The sequence below is a fragment of the Vidua macroura genome, chromosome Z (genome assembly GCF_024509145.1).
Source record: "Vidua macroura isolate BioBank_ID:100142 chromosome Z, ASM2450914v1, whole genome shotgun sequence".
In the NCBI taxonomy this organism is placed as follows: Eukaryota; Metazoa; Chordata; class Aves; order Passeriformes; family Viduidae; genus Vidua; species Vidua macroura.
This window is the reverse complement of record NC_071611.1, coordinates 82,420,461-82,446,726: the sequence shown is the minus strand read 5'-3', so window position 1 is coordinate 82,446,726 and position 26,266 is coordinate 82,420,461. Positions and strand designations below refer to the sequence as shown.

At 42.7% G+C, this 26,266-nt stretch overlaps 1 protein-coding gene across 1 annotated transcript in view; it reads left to right on the top strand.

Annotated features, from left to right (window-relative positions):
- The window catches only part of MSH3 (mutS homolog 3), a 97,150-nt gene extending 71,257 nt beyond the window's left edge, over positions 1 to 25,893 (top strand). The window contains exons 18-24 of the mRNA XM_054002553.1: positions 758 to 865; positions 2,446 to 2,560; positions 5,864 to 6,021; positions 21,381 to 21,567; positions 21,694 to 21,826; positions 23,140 to 23,314; positions 25,488 to 25,893. Coding sequence (XP_053858528.1) covers positions 758 to 865; positions 2,446 to 2,560; positions 5,864 to 6,021; positions 21,381 to 21,567; positions 21,694 to 21,826; positions 23,140 to 23,314; positions 25,488 to 25,596 — 985 coding nt within the window. The 3' untranslated portion in view covers positions 25,597 to 25,893. The remainder of the gene's footprint in view (positions 1 to 757; positions 866 to 2,445; positions 2,561 to 5,863; positions 6,022 to 21,380; positions 21,568 to 21,693; positions 21,827 to 23,139; positions 23,315 to 25,487) is intronic.
- The last annotated feature ends 373 nt before the right edge of the window (positions 25,894 to 26,266 follow it).

Here is a 26,266-nt window from a genome sequence, read left to right as displayed (position 1 = left end):
TGTCTGTTCTCAGTAGTGTGGTAGGAGAGCAGCAGACAAAAAGGAAAGACCTGTGTGTAGGAAAGTGCTCTTCTTTCCCACCCCTCCATTCATTTATGTCTCTGTTTATTAAATTTTGCTCCCCTGCTGGTTTTATGTTCTATATTGTAGCTTTGAGACTAGGGGAGAGGAAAAAAGAAATTCCAGAGGACCAAGAGAATGAACTCCACTGAAAACTCTGTTCTCCTGATAATGTCATTATTGTACTGGGGAAGCAGCACCATAAATTGAAAATGAATTCTTGAATTTTCTGTTGTAGATACCATAATTCATTGAAATTTTAGACAACTCCTGTGTTCAGACATTCTTAGTTTGGTTCTTCTTTGACTGTAATTTATGGTTGAGGCTGAATCAACAGCTGGATTCAGCTGCTGGTATTCTATATAAATTCTGATAAATTGTGGCATTTTTTGTATACCTCATTTAGGCAGCAGTGATCAACTGCTGACCCTTTATGAGCTATCTAATGAATTTAATTTTGCCTGATTTTCTGTGCTTAAAAAATAATTCACTGTTAGAATGGGAGATGAAGTCCCCCTTGATTGAGGTCCTCATGTTGTATCTGATACACTGCTGGGAGATTTGGATTCAGAGTGATTTAAAGAGCACAGGAGCCCTGTGAGGAGCTTGCATGGGGTGCATTTTGACAATCCTTTTGTATTTGTACAGAATTATTTCTTTCCCTGTTTTTGTGTAACTTTTTGCTGTTTTGATGCAGCCATTTCAGTGAACATTATCACCCCGTGTCTAAAGCCATTTGTCACCTAGCAACTGTGGACTGCCTGTTCTCATTGGCCCAGGTGGCCAAACAAGGAGACTACTGCAGGTAATCAAATTTTAATTTTTAATTTTTACATAGGATTTAATACAGAATTATAAGAGTGCACTTAAAATAAATTATGTTTTAATACGTGTGCCATAATTAAAAAACACTATTAAAATTGTTTAATGTAGTTTCAACTTAGTCTGATTTTGCAGACCAACACTTTTGGACTAAATGCAAATCTGTAAACATTGCAGTTCCAAGTTGACATCCTAATGTTTGTTGTCTGACCTGAGTCTAGTAGATGATATCTTACTTACACATAAGTAAATGCTGGACTTTCCATGGACTTTTTTTTTCTGTGTTTCTGTAAAAAATTATCGTCTTTTATTCTCAGACAGGTCTGAGTTTATGGTATCTTTGTGACACCTAAGAGTCTAGGGTATCTGAGGTATGTTTGAAAGGTGTATCTCAGGTAATTAATAGGTAAAGCTTAGTTCCAGCTTGCAGAGCAGTGGTGATGCCTCAGCTGGGCTCAGGTGTAAGAGCTGATGAACTGAGCTGCTGCTTCTTCCCTAGACCCACACACAGGTGGGGGATGAAGAGAAATCCACTTGCAAATACCTCTGCTTTGATACATCATTAAAGATAATATTGATCACTTCCAGGCTCTTGGGATCTTGTGCGTCTCTCTGTCAAAATCTCTTTGAAAATAATTGCTCACTTATTTTGGTATACTCAGGTGAGAAAACAAACTGAAATCTGATTAATTTACTGTGCAGAATGTAAATAATTCACTGAATTTTAGTGGCTTAGAGCTTATAAACTAGGAAGGAAGGAGACTGCTCAGTGAAACCTCAGCTGCAGGGAAGGTGTCAATAATTAATTCTGGAGGGCTGCTGAAGGAAAGGCTGGACTTTGGTGTTATTTTGGAGGAATGTTTCCTGCAGCCCTGCCTGAGGCAGGTGAATGAGCCAGGTCAGGGGCAGAGGTGTGGCAGAGAGGTGAGCCCCTCTTGCAGTGTGCTGGGAGGCTCTTCCTCTGCACACACAGCTCAGCAGGGCTCTCAGGCAGCCAGGTGGAGCTCTAAGGTGATGGTGTGGGCAGTCCAGAGATCACCCTCTGGTGTTTGAGTGTCCACTCTGCAGACTTCCAGTGAAATTCAGATTGAGGAATGCTGTTGAAGAGGTGGTAAGGGGCCTAAGACTGTCCACATACTGGTTTCGTCTCAGCTGTGCAGCTGTTGGAATTACCTTTGTGCTAAGCCCCCCCACCATTATCAGTTTATACCTCTTTCCCCAGTGCTTTGTGTTTGTAGGATGCCATTTATTTGATCTCCATTTTCCTTTAAAATTGCATTGTCATTCTTAAGCCCAAGAAAGATCCCTACATCTTCCCTTTGAAGTCCACCCAAAGTGTTAGTTAATTTCAGTCTTAAAATTCTGTGGCTTGTTTTTTCTCAGAGAAAGTATTCTTTAGAAAGTGTTTTCTTCAGGAATACTTGATAGCAGTAATTAACTTCTATCATTTGCATTTTTTTCCCCCAAAAACTTACATCACAGGTGACAGTCCTGCAGGCTTCAGTTACAGTAGCTTCACATATTCAAAGAACACTGAGATTAATACCTTTCCTTTTTTGGCAGACCAACTGTGCAAGACAATCGTCGTGAAATAATCATAAAAAATGGGAGGCACCCTGTGATTGATGCTCTGCTGGGAGAGCAGGATCAGTATGTTCCAAACACCACCAGCCTTTCAGTAAGTAGCCAGAAACAGACTGAGCTTCAAAATCGTTCAGGGCAGGAGGCTGGGGTGAGCCTCTTGGGCAGCAAGTGGAAATAGGTGATTTAAATCACGCAGCCTGCCGGGCTGCATTTCAGAGAGGTGTTGCTAGATGTCACCACATCTGTTCTGTCCCTCTGCTGATTCCTGGCTGCCAGATGCTCTCTTTACAGCCTTGTTCACTCGCGGGGCATAAAGAAAAAGGTAATCTCAAAATTAGGAAGATGGGTGTTTCAATCAAATGGTTATTTTTAAAAAAACAATTAATTATTACGGGGTTTTTAACAGTGTCATCGTAGGGAGTCTGCATTTTGTCAAACTCTACCTAATTCTTGGAATCTTGTAATATGAAGAATACATATTACAGGTTCAGTTTTTCAGATTAAGTCTAAGATTGCTTGTATTTTTTTATGTGTTTCTCTACTATGCAGTTTCCTTTCTCTATAGAAATATTAGTGTCATGGAGCCTTTTTTCCCTGATAAACTAAAATCTGTCTTTTAAATTACATGCCTGTTTGAAGCTTTTCGTTAAATATTTATCTCTCCATATACTTTCATAAATATTAAATAGCTGTTCTTAATGAATATAAAAGATACCCTCACAACTTCTCTCTGCCTCTTTGTACAGTAGATGTAGGAAAGGTATGAAACAGCTGCAGAGCAGGACATTGCTGTAAAAACAGCGTTCAGATTTGTATGTGTTTCTTGGGGAACATTTTTAAGTGCTGTTCTGTACTGAACAATGCTACAGATATTTTGTGATACACCAGAGAATGTTTTCAAAATTATTTGTCAACTCCAAACAAGCGACAGATGGCACTTCCAAAAAAATTCAGCATGTCATTCAGGAATCATCATGCACTTTTCCCTCTTTAGTCCCATTCTTATGCTGGCTTTCTAAATACTGAATATTACAAAACCAAGTGATCATGGCAGAATCACTTTTGCTTCTACAGTTCTTTGAGTTCTTTTTCTTGAGAGGTGGGTGGGAGCCAGTTTATTAAAGCATTTCCAGTTTTCAACTGATGTGTTTGAATCAGCAGGAAGATACATCTCCTGTCATGTTTTCAGCTGAAATGTTGTCAAATATCTAAATTGAGGAAAAGCTTTTTTTTTTTTTTTTTTTAATCCCCTGAAATAAACAGCTTATTTTTCCATTCCCCCTCTCCTCCTCGCACATTTGTGGGTTGTTTTAGAACTGTTACCTGCAGCCATGGATTCCAGTAAGATGTTGGCTTATGGCTGCATCAGCTGTGAGGACAGAGGGGCTCTCTGGTCTGATATTGCAGCAGGTTCTGAAAAACAGAACCCTGGCAGGGCAGGCATCAGTCCCAGCATGGCTGGAGGGAGCCTGGACAGACACTGACACATGCAGAAAACTCATGGACCCTAACACGAGCTTGTGAATTCATTCTGGGTTTGAATATCTGTAAAATCTGTTGTGTTGAGCCCTGACAGAGTTTTAGGAGCAGTACTGAGTTACACTTTGGAGACTGGAATGTTATGAATTTTATTCTCATATAGTCATGTGCACTTCATTATATCCAATCCTTTATTCCCAATAACGGCACTTTCTACATTTTGACTGAATTGTGACTTCTGTATGGATGAGGGTTTTTTTTTTTGCAAAAGCTGATCAGCTTTTTACGTATAATAAATACTGATGTCCTGTGCATTCTCTAATACCTGAATTATAATATAAGTGACAGTCCTGTCTGTGTTTTGTGTGTGTCCCTATAAACAGAAGGAAAGCCCAGTATGAAACCCAACTCTGTGAAGATTTTGAGACCTGCTGCATGGAGATTTGTTGGTTGCTGTAGCCACAGTCCCTGATCAGTGCCGAGTTCCCCGCGTAGTGTGACTAATGTCCATTATGCACAGCTTGTCCTGTCTCCCTTGCCCCTCCCACGGGGCAGTGCAGGGTGCTGGCTTCTGTTTAGGTCATCACTTGGTGCATTTCATCAGATGCAACCCGTGGGAAAGTCTAGCTGTGTGATGTCCCTGCATAACTCAAGCTCTTAGTCTCGACCCAGGCTGTGAGAAAGCTTTATAGGTTCATTGACAAGTTTTAATTTTGTATCAGCTGTTGTCCTGCACTTGAGGAAGACAATTTTATTGTGGTGCTGTAGACACATAGCAATACCATGGGGAGTCTTACAGCTGAGATGAGTTCTTACATCTGATCTCATTTTCTTGGGTCTGGTTTTAATGATGAGAGACGCTGATGGAGACTGGGCATGGCCTGCTCACAGCATCTGTGCTGCAGTTGAGTACTGCCAGACTCAGGAATGTCTTGATGCCTTGCTGGAGCCACTCTGAATGTCCTAATGTCATACCCAGACAGGCAGTCAGGAATGTGAAATCCAGGTCAGGTCTTTGCCTACCAGATCTTCCCAGACCATGAGAGCTCAGACTGGAGATCTCCAGTCACACTCCAGATCACAGCCACATTTGGGCAGTGCTGGCTGTGCTGGAAGCTCACGATTTTCTCCCTTTCTCCAGAGAAATTTTACAGAATCCCAGAATGGTTTGGGTTGGAAGGAACCATAAAGTCCATCTCATCCCACCCCAGCCACGGCAGGGACACCTCCCACTGTCCCAGGTGCTCCCAGCCCCAGTGTCCAGCCTGGCCTTGGGCACTGCCAGGGATCCAGGGGCAGCCCCAGCGGTGCCAGGGCCTGCCCACCCTGCCAGGGAACAATTCCTGACTGCCAATGTCCCATCCAGCCCTGCCCTGTGGCAGTGGGAGCCATTCCCTGTGTGCTGTCCCTGCAGCCCTTGGCAATTGTCTCTCTCCATCTTTGCTGCAGCCCCTTCAGGCCCTGCAAGGCCCCCCTGAGCTCAGCCCAAAGCTTCTCCTGCCCGGCTGAGCAATGGCAGCCGTGCCAGCCTTTCCTGCCAGCAGAGCTGCTGCATCCCTCTGCTCATCCTGGAGCCTCCTCTGGCCTGCCTGCATCCAGCCCTGCATCCCTCAGCATCCCTCACTGCTTCCCGTGCTGGTGACCAAGTTCCTGGATTATTTCTTGGCTCCTTGATGGAGAACAGGAAGGTTCCCCCTTTTTGCTCAAGAGTAATCAAAGGTGATTTTGGTGCATCTGGGGCTTGATAATACCTGGAGAGGTGAATGTGATGAGCTGCAAGAGTGGAGGAAAGCGGTGCACCTAGAAATAGAATGTTTAACCCTGCAGACTCGTCCTGTATCCTTCTAAGCACATCAGACTTCCTGGTAGAAGCACCATGTGCAGGGCAGTGCATTTCACCCCTGTTTTGTGTTTCCAGGGAGATGGTGAAAGGGTCATGATAATAACTGGGCCCAACATGGGAGGGAAGAGCTCCTACATCAAGCAAGTGGCACTGATCACAGTCATGGCACAGATCGGCTCTTTCGTCCCTGCAGAGGAGGCCACAATTGGTGTTGTGGATGGAATTTTTACCAGGTAATCTCTCAAAACTGGAAATGCTACTGTGGCAGGGGGTGTGTGTATCGAAGTATAATTTAATTTTTCAGTCATAACTTGAGAGTTTGTACCTGAAGTTTCCTTTTTTTCATTTTAGAGGCACATTATGTTCATTGCTAGGTTTTGATTCCGGTTTTTTGGTAAGCTATGGTACTTGTATTGTAATCTTTGAATCTTCAAGGGGCAAGAATTTTAATGTGTCTGTCTTGATTAACATCCAGGTATCTTGCTTACCTGCCTGAATGGATATCTCAGCCAAATTCATGCTGCTGTGTAGTGGCCAAATGTTTCCCCAAAAACAAATGCTGTCACCTCTGAAAATCATGTCACAGTTTCTGCTCTGAAGCTCTGTTGTGTATACTCATGATATTACAGACTGAAAATTTTGGACTGCATGTATTTTATGCTTAATCTCCTTCCTGTGCTATCAGTCCTAAACACACTTACTCCTCACTTGATGTCCTTTTAAGAATAAATGACAGTTTATTTTACTGTCTCATTTCTTGAGACATTGCTGAGTAATTTGTAAAAATTATCAGCAGAGTCAGAACTCTTCTAATATATATTCTAATATATATAATTATAATTATATATTATATTTATAATATTATATATAACATATATAATTATAATTATATAATCTAATATTGCTATGGCTTATCGCCCCATTTCCCCCCCTTTTTCTTCAATAATTACATTAATTAGTCAAAGTTTTCTGTTACTGGTGGTATTTGGGATGGATTAGCCTGTGTGGTTATAAGTTTCACAGCAATCAGGTTCCTAAGCTGGAATTTCTGGGAATTCCTGTTCTGTGATGCCAGTGTGCATTCCAGAGGTAACTTTTAATCAAGAACCTGAGGCACTACTCACCTGCAATTGCTTCATCCTATAGAGGTGTTGTGTTCTTACTTTCTACTATGTCACAAATGAAAATCACACCTTGATGCAGGGCAGTGCTAAGCACAGTAGCAAACAATTCGTGTCCTCTTCCCAGAAGTAACTGGAGATGAGAATTCAAAATGCTTCACTTTGTTCCCCACCCTGTGCTGGAAGCTGTGGGCTGGTTGATGGGGTGAGCATTTCTTGTGGGGGCACAGGGATACACAGGAGGAGCACTACAGCATCACCGAGCATTTGAAGATTATTTTCGTCTTCCTCCGGGGTTTGGAGCTGAACATGGAGTACTTCACTTGTGTTCTCACTTCCTTAAATCCTAATCACACACGCACACAAGCTGAGTATCTGCTTTCCTCTGCTTTTCCTAGACTGTCATAGCAAAAGGATGTTTTCTGCAGAAAATACTAAGAAATATGACACAGTCATTGGGAGAGATGTTTTGTTTTGGACCCGCTTGAAAGAGAATAAATTGGATTTTTATCTGTGTCCCGCCTGTTCCCCAGTGTATTTCCCTGATTCCACTTCACTTTTCTCCGTATTAGAATAAAACCCAAGTACTTTCACAACTTTTCTGATAAAGTAGTGTGGTCAAAGGTAAAACTTCTGCTTTCAGACTTACAGCTAAGCAGACACAGAGTACTTTTTACTCTGTGAGATTTCAGACCATGTCATTTGTAGCCCAGTCAAATTCTAACACAGGGGATTGAATTTTTTTTTTTTTTTCCTTCTTGTCTATATTAGTTTTGCAAGCTCAGCTGGATGTGCCATTCCTCATTTAATGTCATATGTGTCAAACACCAGATGAGTATGTGGAGGAATTACTGAAATTCTTGTAATTGCACCAGCAATTAAGAGTAAACCAATTGACTAAATATTAATCAGGAAGAAATTGCTAATACATTATTAAGATAGAAGTAGTCACGCATCAGTTAAGAGGAAAAAAAAGGAGAAAAGGGCCAGGTTAGAAGATTCTGCTCAAGATATACAGAGACCATCCAAGAAGGATGCAGCTCTCTTTTTTTTTTTTTTTTGGGTAGGTTTTGGTTTTTTCCAGGGTTCTGGGAAAGGTCTTAAACTATGTAAGTGTGTCAGGCGGGTTAATGTGGTGTTGCATTCAGGGAATTTCTCAGCCATAGGAAGTTACCCTTGAAAGAGTTTTTAATGCCTGGTTTGAGGAAAGAATCAATAAACCATCTGCCACATACTGTGTCCTGCTTGAGGTTTAATGTTTTTTTTTTTCTAAAGCCTCAGCTTTTGCTCTGTATTCTCCTCTGGTAGAGAATGACCTGGAAGAGATGCTTTTTTTTTGTTTGTTTGTTTGGTTTTTTGTTTGGTTTGGTGTTTGGGGGGTTTTGTCTGTTTGTTTGTTTGCTTTTTGTTTTGTTTTTGTTTTGTTTTGTTTTGCTTTTTTTGTTTTCACCTTCTGTGCCTTGTTTTACAGGTTAGTTTTGTTTGGATTTTTGTATTTTTTTAAATTATAATTTAATTTTTTCTATGATAACAGCTATGTAGAACTCCTTTTTTCACTGCCACCCCAGGCCACAAGGTCTTGCTGAAAAAAACGTGAATTTCCATTTTGTTGCTGATAACTTCAGTACATTTTTAATGCTTCAAAAACTTACCATGGGAAGGTGTCAGTCTCCAAGGTACTTCCATCACTGCTGTGGTGACGTTTTGGGGGATGCTGTTAGCGTGGCAGCCCTGCAGGGAGAGAGAGTGAGGGATGCAGGGAGGGATGCAGGGACAGATGCTTGGGGAGGGATGCTCAGGGATGCAGGGAGGGATGCAGGGATGGATGCTCAGGGATGCAGGGAAGGATGCAGGGACAGATGCTCAAGGAGGGATGCTCAGGAATGCAGGGAAGGATGCTCAGGGTGGGATGCTGAGGGCGGGATGCTCAGGGATACAGGGAAGCATGCTCAGGGAGGGATGCAGGGAAGGATGCTCAGGGATGCAGGGAGGGATGCAGGGACAGATGCTCAGGGATGCTCAGGGAGGGATGCAGGGAGGGATGCTCAGGGAAGGATGCTCAAGGAGGGATGCTCAGGAATGCAGGGAGGGATGCTCAGGGCGGGATGCTGAGGGTGGGATGCTCAGGGATGCAGGGAGAGATGCTCAGGGATTCAGAGAGGGATGCAGGGACAGATGCTCGGGGAGGGATGCAGGGAAGGATGTGCAGGGAAGGATGCTCAGGGAAGGATGCTCAGGGATGTAGGGAGGGATGCAGGGATGGATGCTCAGGGATTCAGGGAGGGATGCTCAGAGAGGGATGCTCAGGGGTGCAGGAAGGGATGCTCAGGGCAGGATGCTCAGGGATGCAGGGAGGGATGCAGGGACAAATGCTCAGGGAGGGATGCTCAGGGCAGGATGCTCAGGGAAGGATGCTCGGGGAGGGATGCTCAGGGATACAGGAAAGGATGCTCAGGGAGGGATGCAGGGAAGGATGCTCAGGGCGGGATGCTCAGGGATGCAGGGAGGGATGCAGGGATGGATGCTCAGGGATGCAGGGAAGGATGCAGGGACAGATGCTCAAGGAGGGATGCTCAGGATTGCAGGCAAGGATGCTCAGGGCGGGATGCTGAGGCGGGATGCTCAGGGATACAGGAAAGGATGCTCAGGGAGGGATGCAGGGAAGGATGCTCAGGGATGCAGGGAGGGATGCTCAGGGAAGGACGCTCAAGGAGTGATGCTGAGGAATGCAGGCAAGGATGCTCAGGGTGGGATGCTGAGGGTGGGATGCTCAGGGATGCAGGGATGGATGCATTGACAGATGCTCAGGGATGCAGGGAAGGATGCTCAGGGAAGGATGCTCAAGGAGGGATGCTCAGGAATGCAGGGAGGGATGCAGGGACAAATGCTCAGGGAGGGATGCTCAGGAATGCAGGGAAGGATGCAGGGGCAGATGCTCAAGGATGAAGGGAAGGATGCTCAGGGAAGGATGCAGGGAAGGATGCTCAAGGAGGGATGCTCAGGAATGCAGGCAAGGATGCTCAGAGCGGGATGCTCGGGGAGGGATGCTCAGGGATGCAGGGAAGGATGTAGCAAAGGATGCAGGGAGGGATCAGCCAGTGATGCTGTACAGCCTGGCTCTGTGAGGGGTTCTGTGCTCCAGGGTGACCAAGAGTTCTGTGCAATAAACCCTTTTTCCAGTCCCTTTTTTGGTTTGTAGACTGCATCTTGCAAGCGTGACTTTATATAGGTTTAAGGGATTTGTATCCCCAGGATTTGTGTCTTGTTTTCCAAGTAGGGTTTCCATGGAAATTGAAAGGTTGCTACTATGGTTATTCCGTGTGATATATTGTGCTTATATAGGATAGCATCTCTAAATTGACTTTACATACTGGATTACACTAAATGTTTTCAAAGATGCAAGAGGAATTGCTTACAGGTAGAGTGAAGATAGGAATGATCTTTATGATCTTTTTTCATTACTGGGGAGGTAAGACAGGGAACAGTGCTAAGCCTGGCCCAGACTAGGAGGAGGACACAGGATTTTGAGGATGTTTGCTGGATAGTATTTTCTTCTTTTTTTTTCCCTTCTCCAATAAAGGGTAATGTTTTCTTGTAATCTTTTCTTAAAGAATTTTAACTTAACTCTTAATTATATTTAAAACATATAGAAGGGTTTTGAAGAGGTTGACATCTCATCTATATTGACTTTTAATGGGATTTGGATATTCCCAAAAATTCCCATCCAAGTTTCTCTTTGCAGTAAAGAGGTACTTTTAAAAGTACCTCATTTTCTACTTTTAAAATTAACCTTCCATGTTTGTTAGTTCTAATACAGTCAATCAGACACTGAAATTAATATGCTGTTTCTGTGTGTGTTTGGGCAGGGAGACAAAGCAGGGCTGGACATCCATGTATGGAGGAATTAATGACAAGAGTTCTGCTGGCCTAATCATGCCCTGGGGAGGGGTGGTGTTCAGCTGCTGAAGAAAGCTCACCTCTGCAGGGGTCCCTCTTCTAATCAATTGTTGATAGAATTTCCCATTGCTAGGAGGCTTCATCCTGCTTCCTGCGGGCCAACAGTAGCTGTTCATGAGGGTCCATGGTCAAAATTGGGAGGGAGAGGGAGAATGCTAGAGCACTTTGAAGGCAAAACGTGTTCAAATAAACAAAAAAATAATTGACAGTTCAGGTTACAAAGTGCCTTCAAGACTTTGAGAATCAATTTTTGGCCATCACGAGCTGCCATCAGAAAGAATGTGTGAAGGAGAGCAACCCCTGCCACTGCCAGGTGATGGTACAGGGACAGAGTAATTTCCTTCCTAGAGCACGTACCTGCCTGGATTTCTCTTCCCGTGTGGAAATGAGAGCTAGTCTCACTTAATTCAGGGAGCTAGCACAGTCACTACAGTGACCCACTGTGCAGTGAGGTTTCATCCCAGCCAAGCTGGAAATGCTGTGAAAGGTGCAGCTTCAGTTGTCTGGACTAATGAAGCACCTGTGCTTCAGATGCCTTTGAGAACTGCCTCCTGCAGGGGGTCTGCCTCATGCTGAAAGGTCACAGGAATAAACAGAGGCAGGTAGACTATCCTCTCATGCAATTGCCCTCTCTTGAAAGATTTATCTTGCTGTTTACAGCCTCTCAGCATGACTTTAATCCTTATGGTATCAAATACAACTGGAATTGTCTGTAGGGTATGTAGAGAAGGCAGGGGTGGAGGGGGCTGGCAGTGCAGGATAGTCCCTTCACATCACATAATCTATATTTATGTGTAAAGAACTTTCTTTTGCATTTTTTCCTTGCAACAGATGAATTAAATGTATTTTTAATGTGGAGGGCACTCCCCATTGCTGAGTCTGCAGTTAGGAGGTACTCACTTGTTTCAGATTCCACTATATGTGTAAGAAAGTTGTGAAAACAGATGGTGATTGCTCACCTAGGCTGGGGAGGGATGTTTTTTAGTTCTAGCTTGTATTACATGTCTGTATACAGAGTCCCTCAGATGGACATGGCCACGATGGAATCCTGGGTCTGTCTGTCCCAGCTCTGAAGTTACATCACTGTTTTGGTATTTTATAATCCATTGTTCTTGTACAATGATGTGGAACATGTGTAAAAGCTGTTTGTTCAACTAAAACCAGAGCACAGAATTCTTTGGAGAGCTGAGCACTGAAATAATGGAAGAGTTTCATCCCACTCACCACCGGCCTTGGTTGTGTCACATAAATCCCAGCCACCAAGGGCCAATCCCAGCCACGTACCTTGGAGTGGCTTTTCTGAGTTGGTTGATGGGGTCAGTGCAGGGAGAGGATTTCGATCACTTCAAGCCACAACAGAATAACTGAGAGCCTTTCCAGGTGAAGGTCCTGTTGAAAATTGCCTTTGAGGTCCATGGGAGTGCCAGCTATGTCCTCCCAGCTGTGGCCTGAGGTGACACAGCTCAGGCGGTGAACACACCCCTTTGCAGGCTCTAGGAAAACATGTCCACACAGGCTGTGTCCACCCTTGAGAGGACACCCGGGTGTGTGCATGGCTCAGTTTGCCACAGCAGTGTCAGTGACCAGGGTGTGGCCAGCCCCAGTCCCCGGGGCTGCAGCTCCTCCCGAGGGGCAGCTCCCATCTCTGCTCTGCTCTGCTCCCTGTGACAGGGACAGGAGCCGGGGCAGCCCAGGCTGGAGAGCAGGAAAGGCTCTTCCCCAGAGGCTGCTGGCACTGCCCAGGCTCCCCAGGGAATGGGCACGGCCCCGGGGCTGCCAGAGCTCCAGGAGAGCTTGGGCAGCGCTCCAGGGATGCCCAGGGGGGATTTGGGGGGTCTGTGCAGGGCAGGGGTGGCACTGGGTGATCCTGTGGGTCCCGTCCGGCTCAGGGCATTCTGTGATCAGTCCAGCCTGGATGTTTCACCCCAGCTGAGCCTGGTTTTGTGTGACACTTTGCCTTGGAGGCACCCAGAAGTGCCCATCAGATAATCCTCTCTTCCCAAGAAACAGAGCCGGTATGAGGAGAGCTCTCTGCTCCTGCCTCCCCAGTGCTTGGACAGTGGCCATTCATGTGTTTTACATACTATGCATTCCAGGTTAAGGAAAAAATGGTATTGCTCACACATATACCTGGCTAAACATGGTGACACTGATGAGATTCAGTCTCTTTTTATCTTTAGGGAGCTGCTGGAGCAGCCAAGACATTTCCTCCGAGTCCCTGTAAGTGGCAACTCGGTGCTGTTCTGCCAGCTGGGGGCTGTACTTCCCTTTGCTGTGCCGCTGCTCAGGTGGGACCTTCAGCTGCTCTGAAACCCACTCAGACCAGGTGTGGCCTGCTCCACTGAGGTTTGTGAGTGCTGCACAAACCTCCCGTGCTAAAAACCTCACAGAACTCGCGTGGGAGACAGCATAATGGCGTTAAGAAATAAATCAGTGTTGGAATGCCTGCTCGAGTGGTGTGCCTGGCACTGCTCATCTCCATCACCCTGTGAGCAGAGAGCCACAACAGTCACATGCATTTGGGTTCACAGAGATGGAAGAGGAAGGGGCATTTGTCCCAAAGTGACATTTCTGGTATGATTCGCCCACAGGCATTGTGGATCCTCTCACATTTTTTTTCCTGTGCCTTGACTGTTGTCGCCTAAAAGAGATTTATGGGGCAGAAACTAAGGGAGTGTTTGTGGCTGTAGGATTGTGCAGGGTACATGGAGCCCCTCAGCCTCTTCCCCATATCTGGAAGGAATTGCTATTAGGGCTTAGAGAACAGTTTAGAGATGGAGGATTTCTTCAAACAAAACTAAAAAGAACCCAAGAAAACTCAGTCCTCATTACTCCAGACTTCTGGAGAGGCCATGTATCGAACAAGCCATAGTACTTTCTTCAGTATGGTTTATTAAAATGTCTGTTTTTCTGATCTGTAAATGGTGGAATTGCTCCCAAAAAGGTCAGGCCTTATAATAGATGTATTGTGAGTGTTACCTCCCTGAATGTATTTACAGCTATTTAATTCTGACAACTTGACAAAGTCATATTAACTGTTTCACAAGTGTGTGTAGCTGAAAGAAACAAGTAGACAAACATTTTATTTTAACTGGATGAAACGTACATACCGATGGCATTATCACAAATTTCAGTGAGGTTTAAAATCATGATGGAAAGCAAATATTATATGAATACCTGCAAGCATTTGGACAGCTGACTTGGGATGCTTGTATTTTTTTTTTTTTTCTTCATTGAAATGCCAACATCATTCAAGTTTGAAAGATACTTTAAAAATGGTATGGCTTACTTTAGATTACTTTCAGATTTACTTTCAGGTTAAAATGTTTCAGGGCTTGCTAAGAGTATATTTTGTAAGAACTCCTGAGAAAATCAGAAAGCACAGGATGGAGTGGGTATGTGAAGCAGGAAAAAGAATGTTTCTGTCAAACTAGAAACTGAGTGGAAGATGTTCTCCAATTGCTTTTTGCAATACATTGAGGTAAATCATGTGAGAACAAAAGCAAAATAATTCTCCTAAGTCTTAATGGATGTGACTGTTCCATTGATGCACCCTCTCATGGCAAAATGAATTCTCAACTTTTTGTAACTAAGCAAACCACGTTACACTTAATTTCCTTCAGCCAGTTTCATTGGCTGATCAGAAGGGAGCTGCACAGGAGAAGCACAGAGGGGGAAATAGTTGTATTTAAAATAATAAATAAATAACAACCTCTATTATTAGAAGTGGTCCTATTTGCATAGGAATGGGCAAATATTGCCTCTCATTTTTATATCACTTGTGAATTTTTTTGGTTTTAATTGTAAAGACCAGAGTCTACATTACAAAAAAAAAAAAAAAAATCCTTTCTGCCATTTATTTCTTTATTAAGCTTTAATGATTTATTGGACGCTTACAGGATAAGATGATGAAGATAATTTTTCCTAAAAAAAACAGTTAAAATCACAACACCTCAGACAAATGAAGACATTCATCTAGACAGCTTCTTCCTAATCAGAGAAATCTAGGCTGTGAAACCAGTGGGGAGGTGACAGCAGTGTTTGGCAGGTTTTGCAGGTGTGTACAGAAATCATCAGGAGATTGATTGCTGAGTCAAAACTGTGGAGGAGTTTATCTCAGCTGAACAACTTGTTTGTACATAACCTGTTTTTGACCAGAACTTTGGAGATTTTTTTTTTTCAAAGCTCTTTAAACCTGAAAACAAATGTTTAAATCATTCAGATCTTCCTTTGGGAATAAAAAATAGAACAAATAGAAGAAAGTCTCTCAATTTGCCTGAGCAGTTAGAGTCTGAAAGATAATGGTCAGAAAATTAAAAAATCAAAGGTACTTTTCCAGATCTCTGTTTATTTTGTATGTATGTGGTAAAGCTTAGTGGCTCTGCCGTGCACATTGATTTATTTATTGTGCAGAAAAGTAGGGAGCTGTTCTCACAAAGCAATCCCAAGTGAATGGCAAGTCCACATGAGAATTTTATATACTGACATGCCAAGAAAGTATTGTTTGTATTAAAAGCACAGTGAGTCAGACCAACAGAACTTTTAGCTGTCAATAACCCCAAAGTAATTTTCAGAAATGTTACTTCTTTATGGCACAGTAATTTGCTTCATTTTGTTCCTCCTTAATTGTATTTTTGTTTACTGCCAGAGTAACAAGAATTACTTAAGCCTTTCATTTATGCTCACAATCAATCATGTAATTGCACCTCTGGGGTAAATTGTTCCCATCTTTCGGGGAAGAACAGGGTGCTGTATTAAGTACATTGCACCATTTTTTATCACATGGAGATAGCTTTGGTTTGGATTTAAAAAAAAAATAGATTAAGCGAAAGTTGTAGTTAGCGTTGTTAAACTGAAGAATTATTTTGTTCTGTTTTTTTTTTCTAGAAGAGTTGTGTCTTGGACGTATCACCGTACATTTGAACTGTAATTGCTTCTGACAGTGTTCTGTGGCTCTGTAGGAACAAGTTAAGCCAGGCTGTGCATGTATCTGTAGCTAATTTGGTTTCATGTCTCTGTTCATTTCACAGAAACATGCATCTGCAGTGTGAGGTTTGCATCTTTTATACGTGGAATAATGCCATATTCAACCAGACAGCCTTTGGGGCTGCATTAATGCTGTTGGGTAAAGTCGGAATACAAACAGCCCTTGTGTGTGCAGGGGCTGAAATGTGCCCTGGAAATCCACCTCAGACAGTGCAGGGCAGGTGTTCACACTCAGGGAGACTCACAGGGGCCAGGGGAGGAGGAAATCTGCCTGCAAAGCTCACCAGCTGTTTTACAGTGAGGTTGAGTGGTTGTATTTACCTTTCTGAAACTCTTCCATCCTATGACTTGACCCAGTCACAGGTGGAATTGGATTGTCCTTGGCGTCCACAGGTCTAAAGGGGAAAAGTTCACTTGTGCTGAGTGCTTCAGCCATTGTCCCTGCTCTGTTGCTATAGTTCCTGCTCTTTAATCCCCCCTGGCCTCAATCCTTCAGCTACAAATGCACATTAACTTAATTACCTTGAGTTCCCTCCCTGGTGTCCCAAGCAGTGAGTGCAAACCTGTGCATATTTGAAGGTGGTGATTTGTCTCCATTTTTTCACCTTCTTCAAGCTAATAGTAATGACTGTCAAAGAAACACTTTAATTTGAGTATCTGCTCTTATAATTTATCCTGCAGCAAAATATTTGCACTCACAAGCTGTTCTTCCTTTTGACCATCAGTAACATTTACACTGATTATTTAAAAGTCAGTGATGTATTTGCCCTAGGCAATGTAACAAGTATTTTTAAGGAGTTCAAATGTTACTGAGAGTATCATTGCTGAATTTCAGAAAGCAGATTTACTGGGTGTTCCTCCCTAGGTAACATGACATAACCTTTTGTAATCACTGAGTTTCTGTTTGTCCATGAAGTCTAGGGGTGAGGGGTGCTGTTAACTTCTTGTCACTCAGGGCCTGCATTGACTCACAGGGATTCTGTCCTACCTGTGCTGTCAGTGCAGCTGAAGCTTTTGAAAAGATCGAGTCCATGGGTGTTTTTTTTTCCTCTGGCTTTCAGGGAAAAAAAAAAAATCCCCATCCATGCACTTCGCATCTTGAAAGTAAATCCTGTTAGAAATGTTTCTTTTAAAACGCAGGGGTGCTGGTGAGTGCAGTGTTCCCCTGTGGGCCAGCCCTAGAAGGAAAGGAGGATTTCAGTGATTGTTTGTTCTGGCTGCTTCAGTTACCGAGTGATACTGAGAAGGGGAAAAAAATGATTTAGAAACCACTATGAAACTGAGTATTGAGATCCCTTTGGACTCGCTTTTCTTTCTACATTCATGCAAAGTTTGTATCCCTCAGAGTCATTTAATATCTTCATTAATCTCTCAGTGACTGAGAGTATCACATATCTACAATAATGTACGAAAGAAAAATGTATTTTTCATTGAATGCATTCTGTCAGGCTTCTCAACAGCTGTTCTCCTTAATTAGGTAACATACCATTGGTATTTCTTCATTTAAATTTGCAGATAAGCAGTTGCAGAAGTGGTTGAGCACATGTGCATGTAGACTGAAAACAGGTTTATGTCATGAGCATCCTTTGATTCCCTGTCCTTGGCACACTTCTTAGGAGTCACCCATGAATAATGCAAAAATAATTACTGTCCTGATAGCCGTGCTTTCCATCACACTTCTTTTTTTTTTCCCTAATTCTGTAATTACGGCTTCTGTAAATTATTTTTCTTACTGTCAGTTTTTGGTCTGCATCAGTGAGATCTTGATGGAAATGAAGAGGATGATGTACCAGTAGGCTGTGGGGGAGTGTGAAGCATTATTTTCTTGCCAGTGAGCTGTTAGAAATTTACACATGCAGTCTCCTGAGGAATTACTTAATACATCTCCAGTGTCCTGCCTGTGCCCACCGCCCTGGCTGACCACACCAGACAGGCTGTGGAGAGCAGGCCCCTGCCAGGAAAAGGGTGAGCTGCAAGGCAACAGCACATCTAGTCCTCCCTTCTTGTAAACTGGTTATTTTAATTTAAATTACTCCTGTGCAAATGCAGTGATCTTTGAAATGACATTTCAAAGGGGTTTGGTGTGAGGGAGTGAGTGGAATTGTAAAGTTACATTATAAATTTATTTTATTCCTGGTGTTCTCAGTGTTATCTTTGAATCACAGAAAGTGATTTTTGTTGGTGTTGAGAGTGCTCTACACCTTATTCCTGAAGAAAAGAGTAACTTTCTTTTCATGTTAATTGTTCCTGAATTAGGTTTATTCTTCTGCAACAGGTTCCATTTTTGCAGTAAGTATTTAAGGTGAGCTTCTAAACTCAGATGGATATTGCTAAAATCAATGGGAAAACCTAGTTCCAGTTTGGGTTTCTTTCCCAGCATTAAGTATTCCACAGAGCAGGAATCAGTAAGTAGCACTGGGCTGTTGACAGCTGTGTGAAAAAAAGGCTCTAGAGAATGGCTTTGCAGTCTTATTTTCTGGGATTCACATGGTGGAATGTCACCACTGTGAGCTCCTGGGCTGCCTGTTCATTTTCACAGACTGTGAGAGAGATGCACAGTGAAATAAAAGAGGAGTGAACTTCCTGGGGCCCACACTGTGATCTCAAACCCAAGCCAACTCTAAAAGCATCTAGGATAACTTCTTTTGAGAGGTATTGCAGTTATATCCTCTAACTTACCCTCTGAAAATTAACTTACAAAACATTGCCTCTCTGCTGTTTTTTTCTGAGGCCTTTGACAGGAATCTTTGCTACTTGAACCAAGCACTGAAATCAGATAATCCATCCTCTTCTTCTTTTTTTTTAGTTTGCATAATAAATGGCTTGAACACCCTAAGATGAAGAGCTTTTAATTTTGCAATATTTGGTTGGCTGTCAAAGAGACATAAAAACAAGTGTTTTCCAGCCAAATTGCATCTGCTGAGGAGTGATGGATCCAAAGAGACGCTGCTCATGCTGCCTGTCTGCACGTTCCTTGTGGGCAGGACTGGAGAAAAAGAATTTAATGTTTTAATGTATGAAAACATTTAGGAGGAGATCTGCATTAAAATGTGGATTGAGAGCCACCGAGGCCTGGAGAAATTTGTTGGGGTTTATTATGGCTGTTTTAAATGTGAGAAAAATCAAAAAAAAAGGGTTGTTTAAGCAGTAGGTTTTGTGACTCAACAACTTTATTGTATCAGGAATAAGAGAGCATAAAGTTAGGGAGCAATGCCCTGCTGCAAATTAACTGTTAGTTTTATAATTGCAGTCAACCACAGTAAAACAGTTATTCCTGCTTATTTCTGGGATAACACTGCTCAGTGTGTATGTTCAAAAAACAAGTATAATTTTTTTAGTGTAAAGGACAGAGGCAGAAAGAACAATTTTATCAATTTTCAAAGGATGACATTTGAGAGGTTTTGTGTCATTTAAAAATCACTGTTTTTTTAATCTGTAGTTAAGCCCGAGTTGGATTTGAATGTTTTAAGACGCTGGAAAGAAAGAATTCTTCTCCAGCTGTCTCTAACAACAAGGGAAAGATAATACTAATTTCTCTTTGTATCTTGAGCATTTAGTGAGGAAGTTCAGGAAATTATTTTTGTGAATGCAAATTAGATACAAAACAGGCTAAAATATTTTGTGGGCTCTGTGGAAATGATGCAATCCCAGAGACAAGTGGAAGCTCTGTGTGTAATCATCACAGGCACACAACAGACAGCCTGTGAGATGCTGTCCCTGTAAGGAAAAGCCAAGTAAGAAATGAGAAAGTAATAATGCCACTAATTGTAGGGTTGGAAACTTAACACTGAAGTTGTTCATTAAGGAGCCAGAGATTGTTCAAACATAAAAAGTATTTGTCATTCTGATTAATGTTTTTGCAGGTAATAGTGTTAAAAAAGGCCTAAGTTATCCTGTTCTCTGTGGATCTGTGCAATAAGGGGGATTATTTGATTTTACAGCAGAGCCTGGTGCCTGACCCAGGCTGGAAAAGGGCACAGGGATAGTGGGGGCACTGTGAGAAATTCACTAAAATATTCATCATTCCTAGCCTGGCTTTTGAAAGGATTACAGCAGTAAGTGGCTTAATAAAATGTTAATTTCACAAAACCTCATTATCCTGAGTTATACACTTAATTCAGAGAAATATAATGTACAGTTGAGTTAGCTTATGGCCAGAATCACCTGTCTTTTGGGGTATGTGGGAGTGTAAACTTGTGTGTGTGTGTTTAAGCACACACTCAATGAAACAAAACCTCAGTTGTCTCATAGGCCCACCTCCAAACAGAAGCAGTTAATTTTTAACTGAAGATTTGCTTGTTGCACAGTTATGAATGATAGCACGACAGATTTTCAGTGCAGGACCAGAGAATGCATACAAATCATAGCTGTACTGGGTCCAGGCTGCTTGGTTTTAGTCAGGTACTCTTAGTCATAAGATCCTCATAAAATTATTTGTATCTTGGTGGTGCCTCAGGAGGTCACAGAAGCAATTATAATAGAGACCCAGCAAAAGAGAGAGAGAAAAAACACTATATTGAGCTTCTCTTTAAAGGTTCTGATTGGCTCTAAATACAGCTGTTAAATTTGGAAATATAATTTACTAAACCCATGAGTTACTTTCCCTTAAATCAGTGTGGCTTGTATGTAACTATATACTGGCTGATAAGAGTGAATAAATCCAGTTCTGCATCCCTCCTCAGTGGCATGACCTGTCTCAGAAGGGATGCTCTAATATGATTAATATAGCTCAAAAGCAGAAATGTAAAAATGAAATGCTCTTCCTTCAGTATAGAATGGGTATTACCTGCACAGGTAAGGAAAGCTGCAGGAAAATGGAAAACCAGGGTGGACTAACAACAGGTTTCTCAGATGTAGACCACAGATTCACAATTTGAGATAGAGTTTGAACGTGGATGTGAATCAGGGCTAGAAGAGTTGTATGGAATGTCGAGGAATTTGTGTGTGGAGCTCACCTGCCTGCAAGCTGCCAAGCGTTGTGTTTCAACAGAATGAGGAGAGAACTCTAAAAATACCTTTAAATCTTGTTTAAGCGTGCTGGTTAAGATTGTATACCTGTGCAATTAGAGGGGAAATAATGGTTATTTTGTTAGTGCCTGAAGGAAGTTGCTCTCTGCTGTTTGGATGCACAAATACCTGGTTCACACGAGTTTCCACTCCCTGTGGAAATGCCAGTACCCGATACTGCTAGCATTAGAAACCCATATGAGTAGAGGGTTGAACTAAACCAAAGGAGTGAAATTCACCTTCCAAGCAACCTTTGGTGGAATTGTGGTGAGCTGACTGGTCTGAAGTCCCAGGGTTCTTTTTGAGGGAAAAGCAGGCTGACTTGTGCTGTTTGTGAAGGGGGGAGAAGTGTGTGCTGGGAGACACTTCTGGAAGGTGAATGCTCTGCCTGCATTCTTCTCCTCCGTTTGGAGCAGCAACCAGAGGTTATTACAGAATGGTTTCATGCCCGTGATTATTTTTTTTTTTTCCCAGCATTAGCTGGCATTTGCAATGTTTTTGTGTTCTGTGTCCCGGTGCAGAATGGGCGCTGCAGACAACATCTACAAAGGCCGGAGCACCTTCATGGAGGAGCTGACAGACACTGCTGAGATCATCAGGAAAGCCACCTCGAGGTCGCTGGTGATCCTGGACGAGCTGGGCCGGGGGACGAGCACTCACGATGGCATTGCCATTGCTTATGCCACGCTGGAGCACTTCATCAGGGACGTAAGTGCCTGTGGCGCCGCGTCCGCGCTCGGGGCTCGGCGGCGTGGGGCGAGCACAGCAGCCCCGTGGGAACACCACATCGTGCTCTCTGTGTGTGTGTGTTTGTGTGTGTGTTTGTGTGTGCAGGTGCAGGCCCTGACGCTGTTTGTCACCCACTACCCGTCGGTGTGCGAGCTGCAGCAGCTGTACCCCCGCGCCGTGGGCAATTACCACATGGCCTTCCTGCTCAGCGAGGAGGAGGACGCCGGGCAGCACGCAGGTCGGTGTGGGGCAGCTCAGCCACAAAGGAACGCTGATGTGGGTGCCTTTTCAGGCTGCCTGAAAGCAGGGGACAGACTTCTAAAAAGCCGAAGCCTTCTTCACAGCCATCTTCCTCCTCAGACCTTGCCAAATGCTTTTTTCTTGAATCCCTACCTGCCAACCTCAGCAGCTGCCAGCAGTTTGAGGGATCACTCCAAGCTATTGATGGCTTTTGGGGCTACCTAAAAACAGGGGCCAGACAAAGTTAAGAGAATAAAATGCAGATATATTATTGAAGGGCTTTCAGGTACATTTTGGGTAGACAGAACCCTCCCCCAGGGGCTGCACCCAAAATGGACCACGGGTCACAGGTTTCCACACTTTTATATGTTTGGTCCATTTGCACATTACAGCTTCAGGTAATGAAGTAATTCACCCCAAGTTTCTCCCCCAACTCACTTTGGTTTGCATTTCTGGGCCCTGAAGCAGTGAGGTGTCCTTGATTGCCAGGCCTGGAGAGGAATTGTTGTGTCTGCCCAAAATGGGACAGCAGCAGCTGACACTGAATGTGGAGCTGAGAGTTATTCACTGAAGAGCTGCAGGACTACAAATACATGATAACTATAAAAGCTAAAATCCTAGGATGTCAGTGTGACAATTTACACCTCTCCTGAACGTGATACACCCACTGTCACTCCAGTCACACATTTTGGGGGGGTGAAAACTGGACATGCATTCCTTCACGTGTCTCAGGAGGGTGTCTGAGCTGGGGTAGGTGAAAGATTCGCTCATCCCGCCATCCAACTTCCCACAGCAGCCAAACACAAAGGATTAGGGAGGAGGGATTAGGGATCAAACATATGGCAGCTCCTTCTCTGAAAGATCTCACTGTCTGGAAACATTTGCTGTTTGTGGGGCTTCACGAGCAGGATGTGTTTTGTAGCTCCCATGGATTTCATTTCAGCCGGGCTGCATGATATCATGTACTTTAATGTCATGTGCTTTCAGTGTCTTCGTCCTACTGTGCCAGGCAGCTCCAAAATTTAGCACTCTATGGAGTGAAAAAACACATCTGAGTGTTTTGAAACTGTTTTGAAACATGATGGCCCCGGTTCTAGAATTACAAAGGGCATCATAAAGGCCTGTTCACTGAATAATTGTAAAAATTTTTAATGTGTTTTTTCTCATGACTTGCCATTGCTATTTGCCATTAACCTTTCCCCTACATAATTCTTCATATTGTAATATCTGCTTACCTTGTAAGCTGATCAGGACAGGGGACTTACGTATTTGCCTCTAGGGGAGATTTTGATTTTGGTTTCATGTTTTTAGGATCTGAAGTGGAAGAGAATCCTGAATTCATCACTTTCCTTTATCAAATAACTAAAGGAGTCTCTGCAAGGAGTTACGGGCTAAATGTTGCCAAACTGGCAGATATTCCTGAAGAAATCTTGAAGAAAGCAGCTCACAAATCAAAGGAGTTGGAGAGAATAGTGAACATGAAAAGGTCTGAACAAATGTGATATTTTTTCTTTAATTATTTCCTTCTATAATACCTACTTAATGTTCCCATCAGTGATAGTGAAAATACTAATGACTTTAACTTAGAAAGTATTTATTACTTACTTTGGAACTTGAAATTGTCTTTGCATACTACAGTGTTGAAGGACATGTGGACATTCTTTGTCTGGTTTAACTTGAAAATAAATTTTATAATACATTTTGATTGCCCCCACAAACACTCAGAATTTTACTGAAAGTTCTGGGGATTTTAATATTTCCCTGATACCCAGTTTTCATTCAGGGGTGTTTGTTCCTTATATATTACAGTAGTTATGAAAATTCCTGTGTGTATAATGGATTTGTAAATCCTGTAACATTATGTGCACAGTTTAGATATTCATAACTGTTTTCACTGGATTTTTTTTTTTTTTCCTTTTGCTGTTATTTTCCGTGGCAGTCCTATGAGCAAAATTCAAATATCCCCTTAGGAACATAATGAACCAAGATCTTGGTTGTCTGATGGCTGTACCTAATCCTGACAGGATAATTTTACACGAGAACATTTTGACTTCTAATTATTTATAGGTGCAAACTTTGAAACTCGACAGCGCTCGGTGCTTAACGATGTTTTTTTATCCCCTCTTAATAAAGCCAAAGAGAAACTTTAGAAGGTACCTGACAGTTTATAGGAAAAATAATGCAGTGGTTTATGCTAATTGGAAATATCAGTCTGTAATTGACAAAAGTAAAAAAAAAAAAAACCACAAAAAACAAACAAACAAAAAAAAACCAAAAACAAACAAATCTGGAGCAGGGTCCTAAGTGTGCTGTTCCCAGGAGTGGGTCTGGTCTGCGTGGTGGGAACAGGAGTTCCCAGCTCTGGGGAACCACACCCAGACCTGCTGGTGGCACTGCCCCTGTGCTGTCACAATACCCACGGGCCAGATGCCTTTTATTGTTGGAATCACCCCCAGGTTGGGGTGACCCCGGGAGGTGGAAAAGTCTCTCCTCCAACCCAGGCCTTCAAAGAAAGACTCAGCAGTCTTCATTTGTCCTGTCTCAAGGCAGTTCATTGCACGTTATCTCAAGGCACACAGACTTCCTGGCATTCTCCCTGACTCCTTCTCCCTCTGCGTCTCTCTCCGTCTCCCCCGCCCAAGGGGCTGGTGCCATCTTTTATATCACACATTACCTATTAAATGTTTATAGTTTTTCCCCAATGCCTATCACCTGTATTGAACAGTGACTTTCTACTCTAAACCAATCTGGGAGTGCCAACATCACCAAGAACATGGGGGATAGGAAGGAGAAAGAAGGAGGACAGGGCACGCCCAAATCCCTCCATCTTAGAACCTCTGACCCCCATGTACAAAACTCAGACCCCTCTGTACAAGGCCTAAACCCCCCCTGCACAGCACTCAAAGATTCTTCCTTTCACTTTGTGACTACTTCTATTATAATATCTAAACTTTTGTGATTTGTTGTTCTCCCTGCAAGGTTGGTAAATTGTTCCATGGGTCAGATTCAAAACCACAGAGGTTTCCGGCTGCCTGCCAGGGTCTCAAATGCTTCTGACCTGGGCCTGGGACATCCAAAAATGTCTGAGGCACACCTTGGGTTCCGACGTTGTATCATTTCTTTAAACCACCCTCATGTTATTTAAGAAAATCCGCAGGGTAATTTCATCCAGTTTTGACATTGCTGTCGTTGGCAGTGTGCGTGAACCCATTTTAAACCTCTTGTAATTTGTCACAGCTCTTACAAATCAAAAAATGCTGAGAAAAAATGCGTGCACTCATTTATACTGAAAATGTGTTTTCTTTTTATGATCCCACAAATACAAATTTGTACTAACTGAATGATCAAAATTAAACAGGGCTGACTACAATGCTGTTTATTTCCTTTAACAATTTGTTCTTACCATTTGCTTATATCTTTTTGTCAGTGCTGCTGGTGCTGTAACTTAGTTATGAAATTAATTTGTTGGCTGACCTAGAGCAGGAACATGAATCTTAGAAAATACTAACTTGTTGTTTGAAGATCACATAAAATTTTGAGCTGTGCTATTTTGGACTCTGTATAAAAATTTGCAGATGACTGTAGGACTTTCAGGGTTTGATGTGCTTCACTTAAAAATGTGTCTGTATTTTGATTAGGGTTTTTTTTTTCTCCCACAGGAAAAAAATGAAGTCCTTTGCTGAAGCATGGAAGATAAATGATTCTCAGGAACTACAGAAATGGAAAAATATGTATGAACCTGAGGATGAAAGAAAGGACAGTTTTTAATCCTCAAATCATGGTTAAAGATGGAAGATACTGGAGGTGCAAAATACATGTCTGGAGACTAATGGATTTTATCAGGATGTAGTTCCAGGTGCACTGAGTTGACTTTTTTGCTTTCTGAGACATCACAGATGCTGCATCATGTGTAATTTTCTCTCTCCACATCCCTTCCTTTTCACCCTTTTCCTTAATTGCAAACTGCCTATGGGGATTTATTCTGAATTGTTTAAAAACCATGAAAAATTAGTGATAAATTATAAGCTAGTTTTTTTATAAATAAAGCAATGTGTTTCACCTTTATTGTACTTGTTTCTGAAGAAATATTTGTGTGTGTTGGGAAAATGTAGTTGAGTCTCAACTCTGCTGTACAGCCAGCAACTGCTAACAGTGGTTACTATAAAGAGACTTTTTTCCTTGTTCCCATGTTAATGCATTAAAAAATCACTGATTTTTTAGAGCACTCTTTCTTCCTGATCTTTCCCCTGTCTGGCACAGCCTGGAGAAAGACTTAAATCCAAAAATAATGTTGGGGTCTTGAAAGGGTGAGTGAAAGGGGCGATTCAGAGTGTGCAGCTGGCATCCCCAGTGCTCTCAAATGCAAAGTGAAGCTGAAAAATTCAGAAGGGCTTCTCAATTTTTAAATTTCCAGTTGCCACGGCCAAATTTCGTGTGG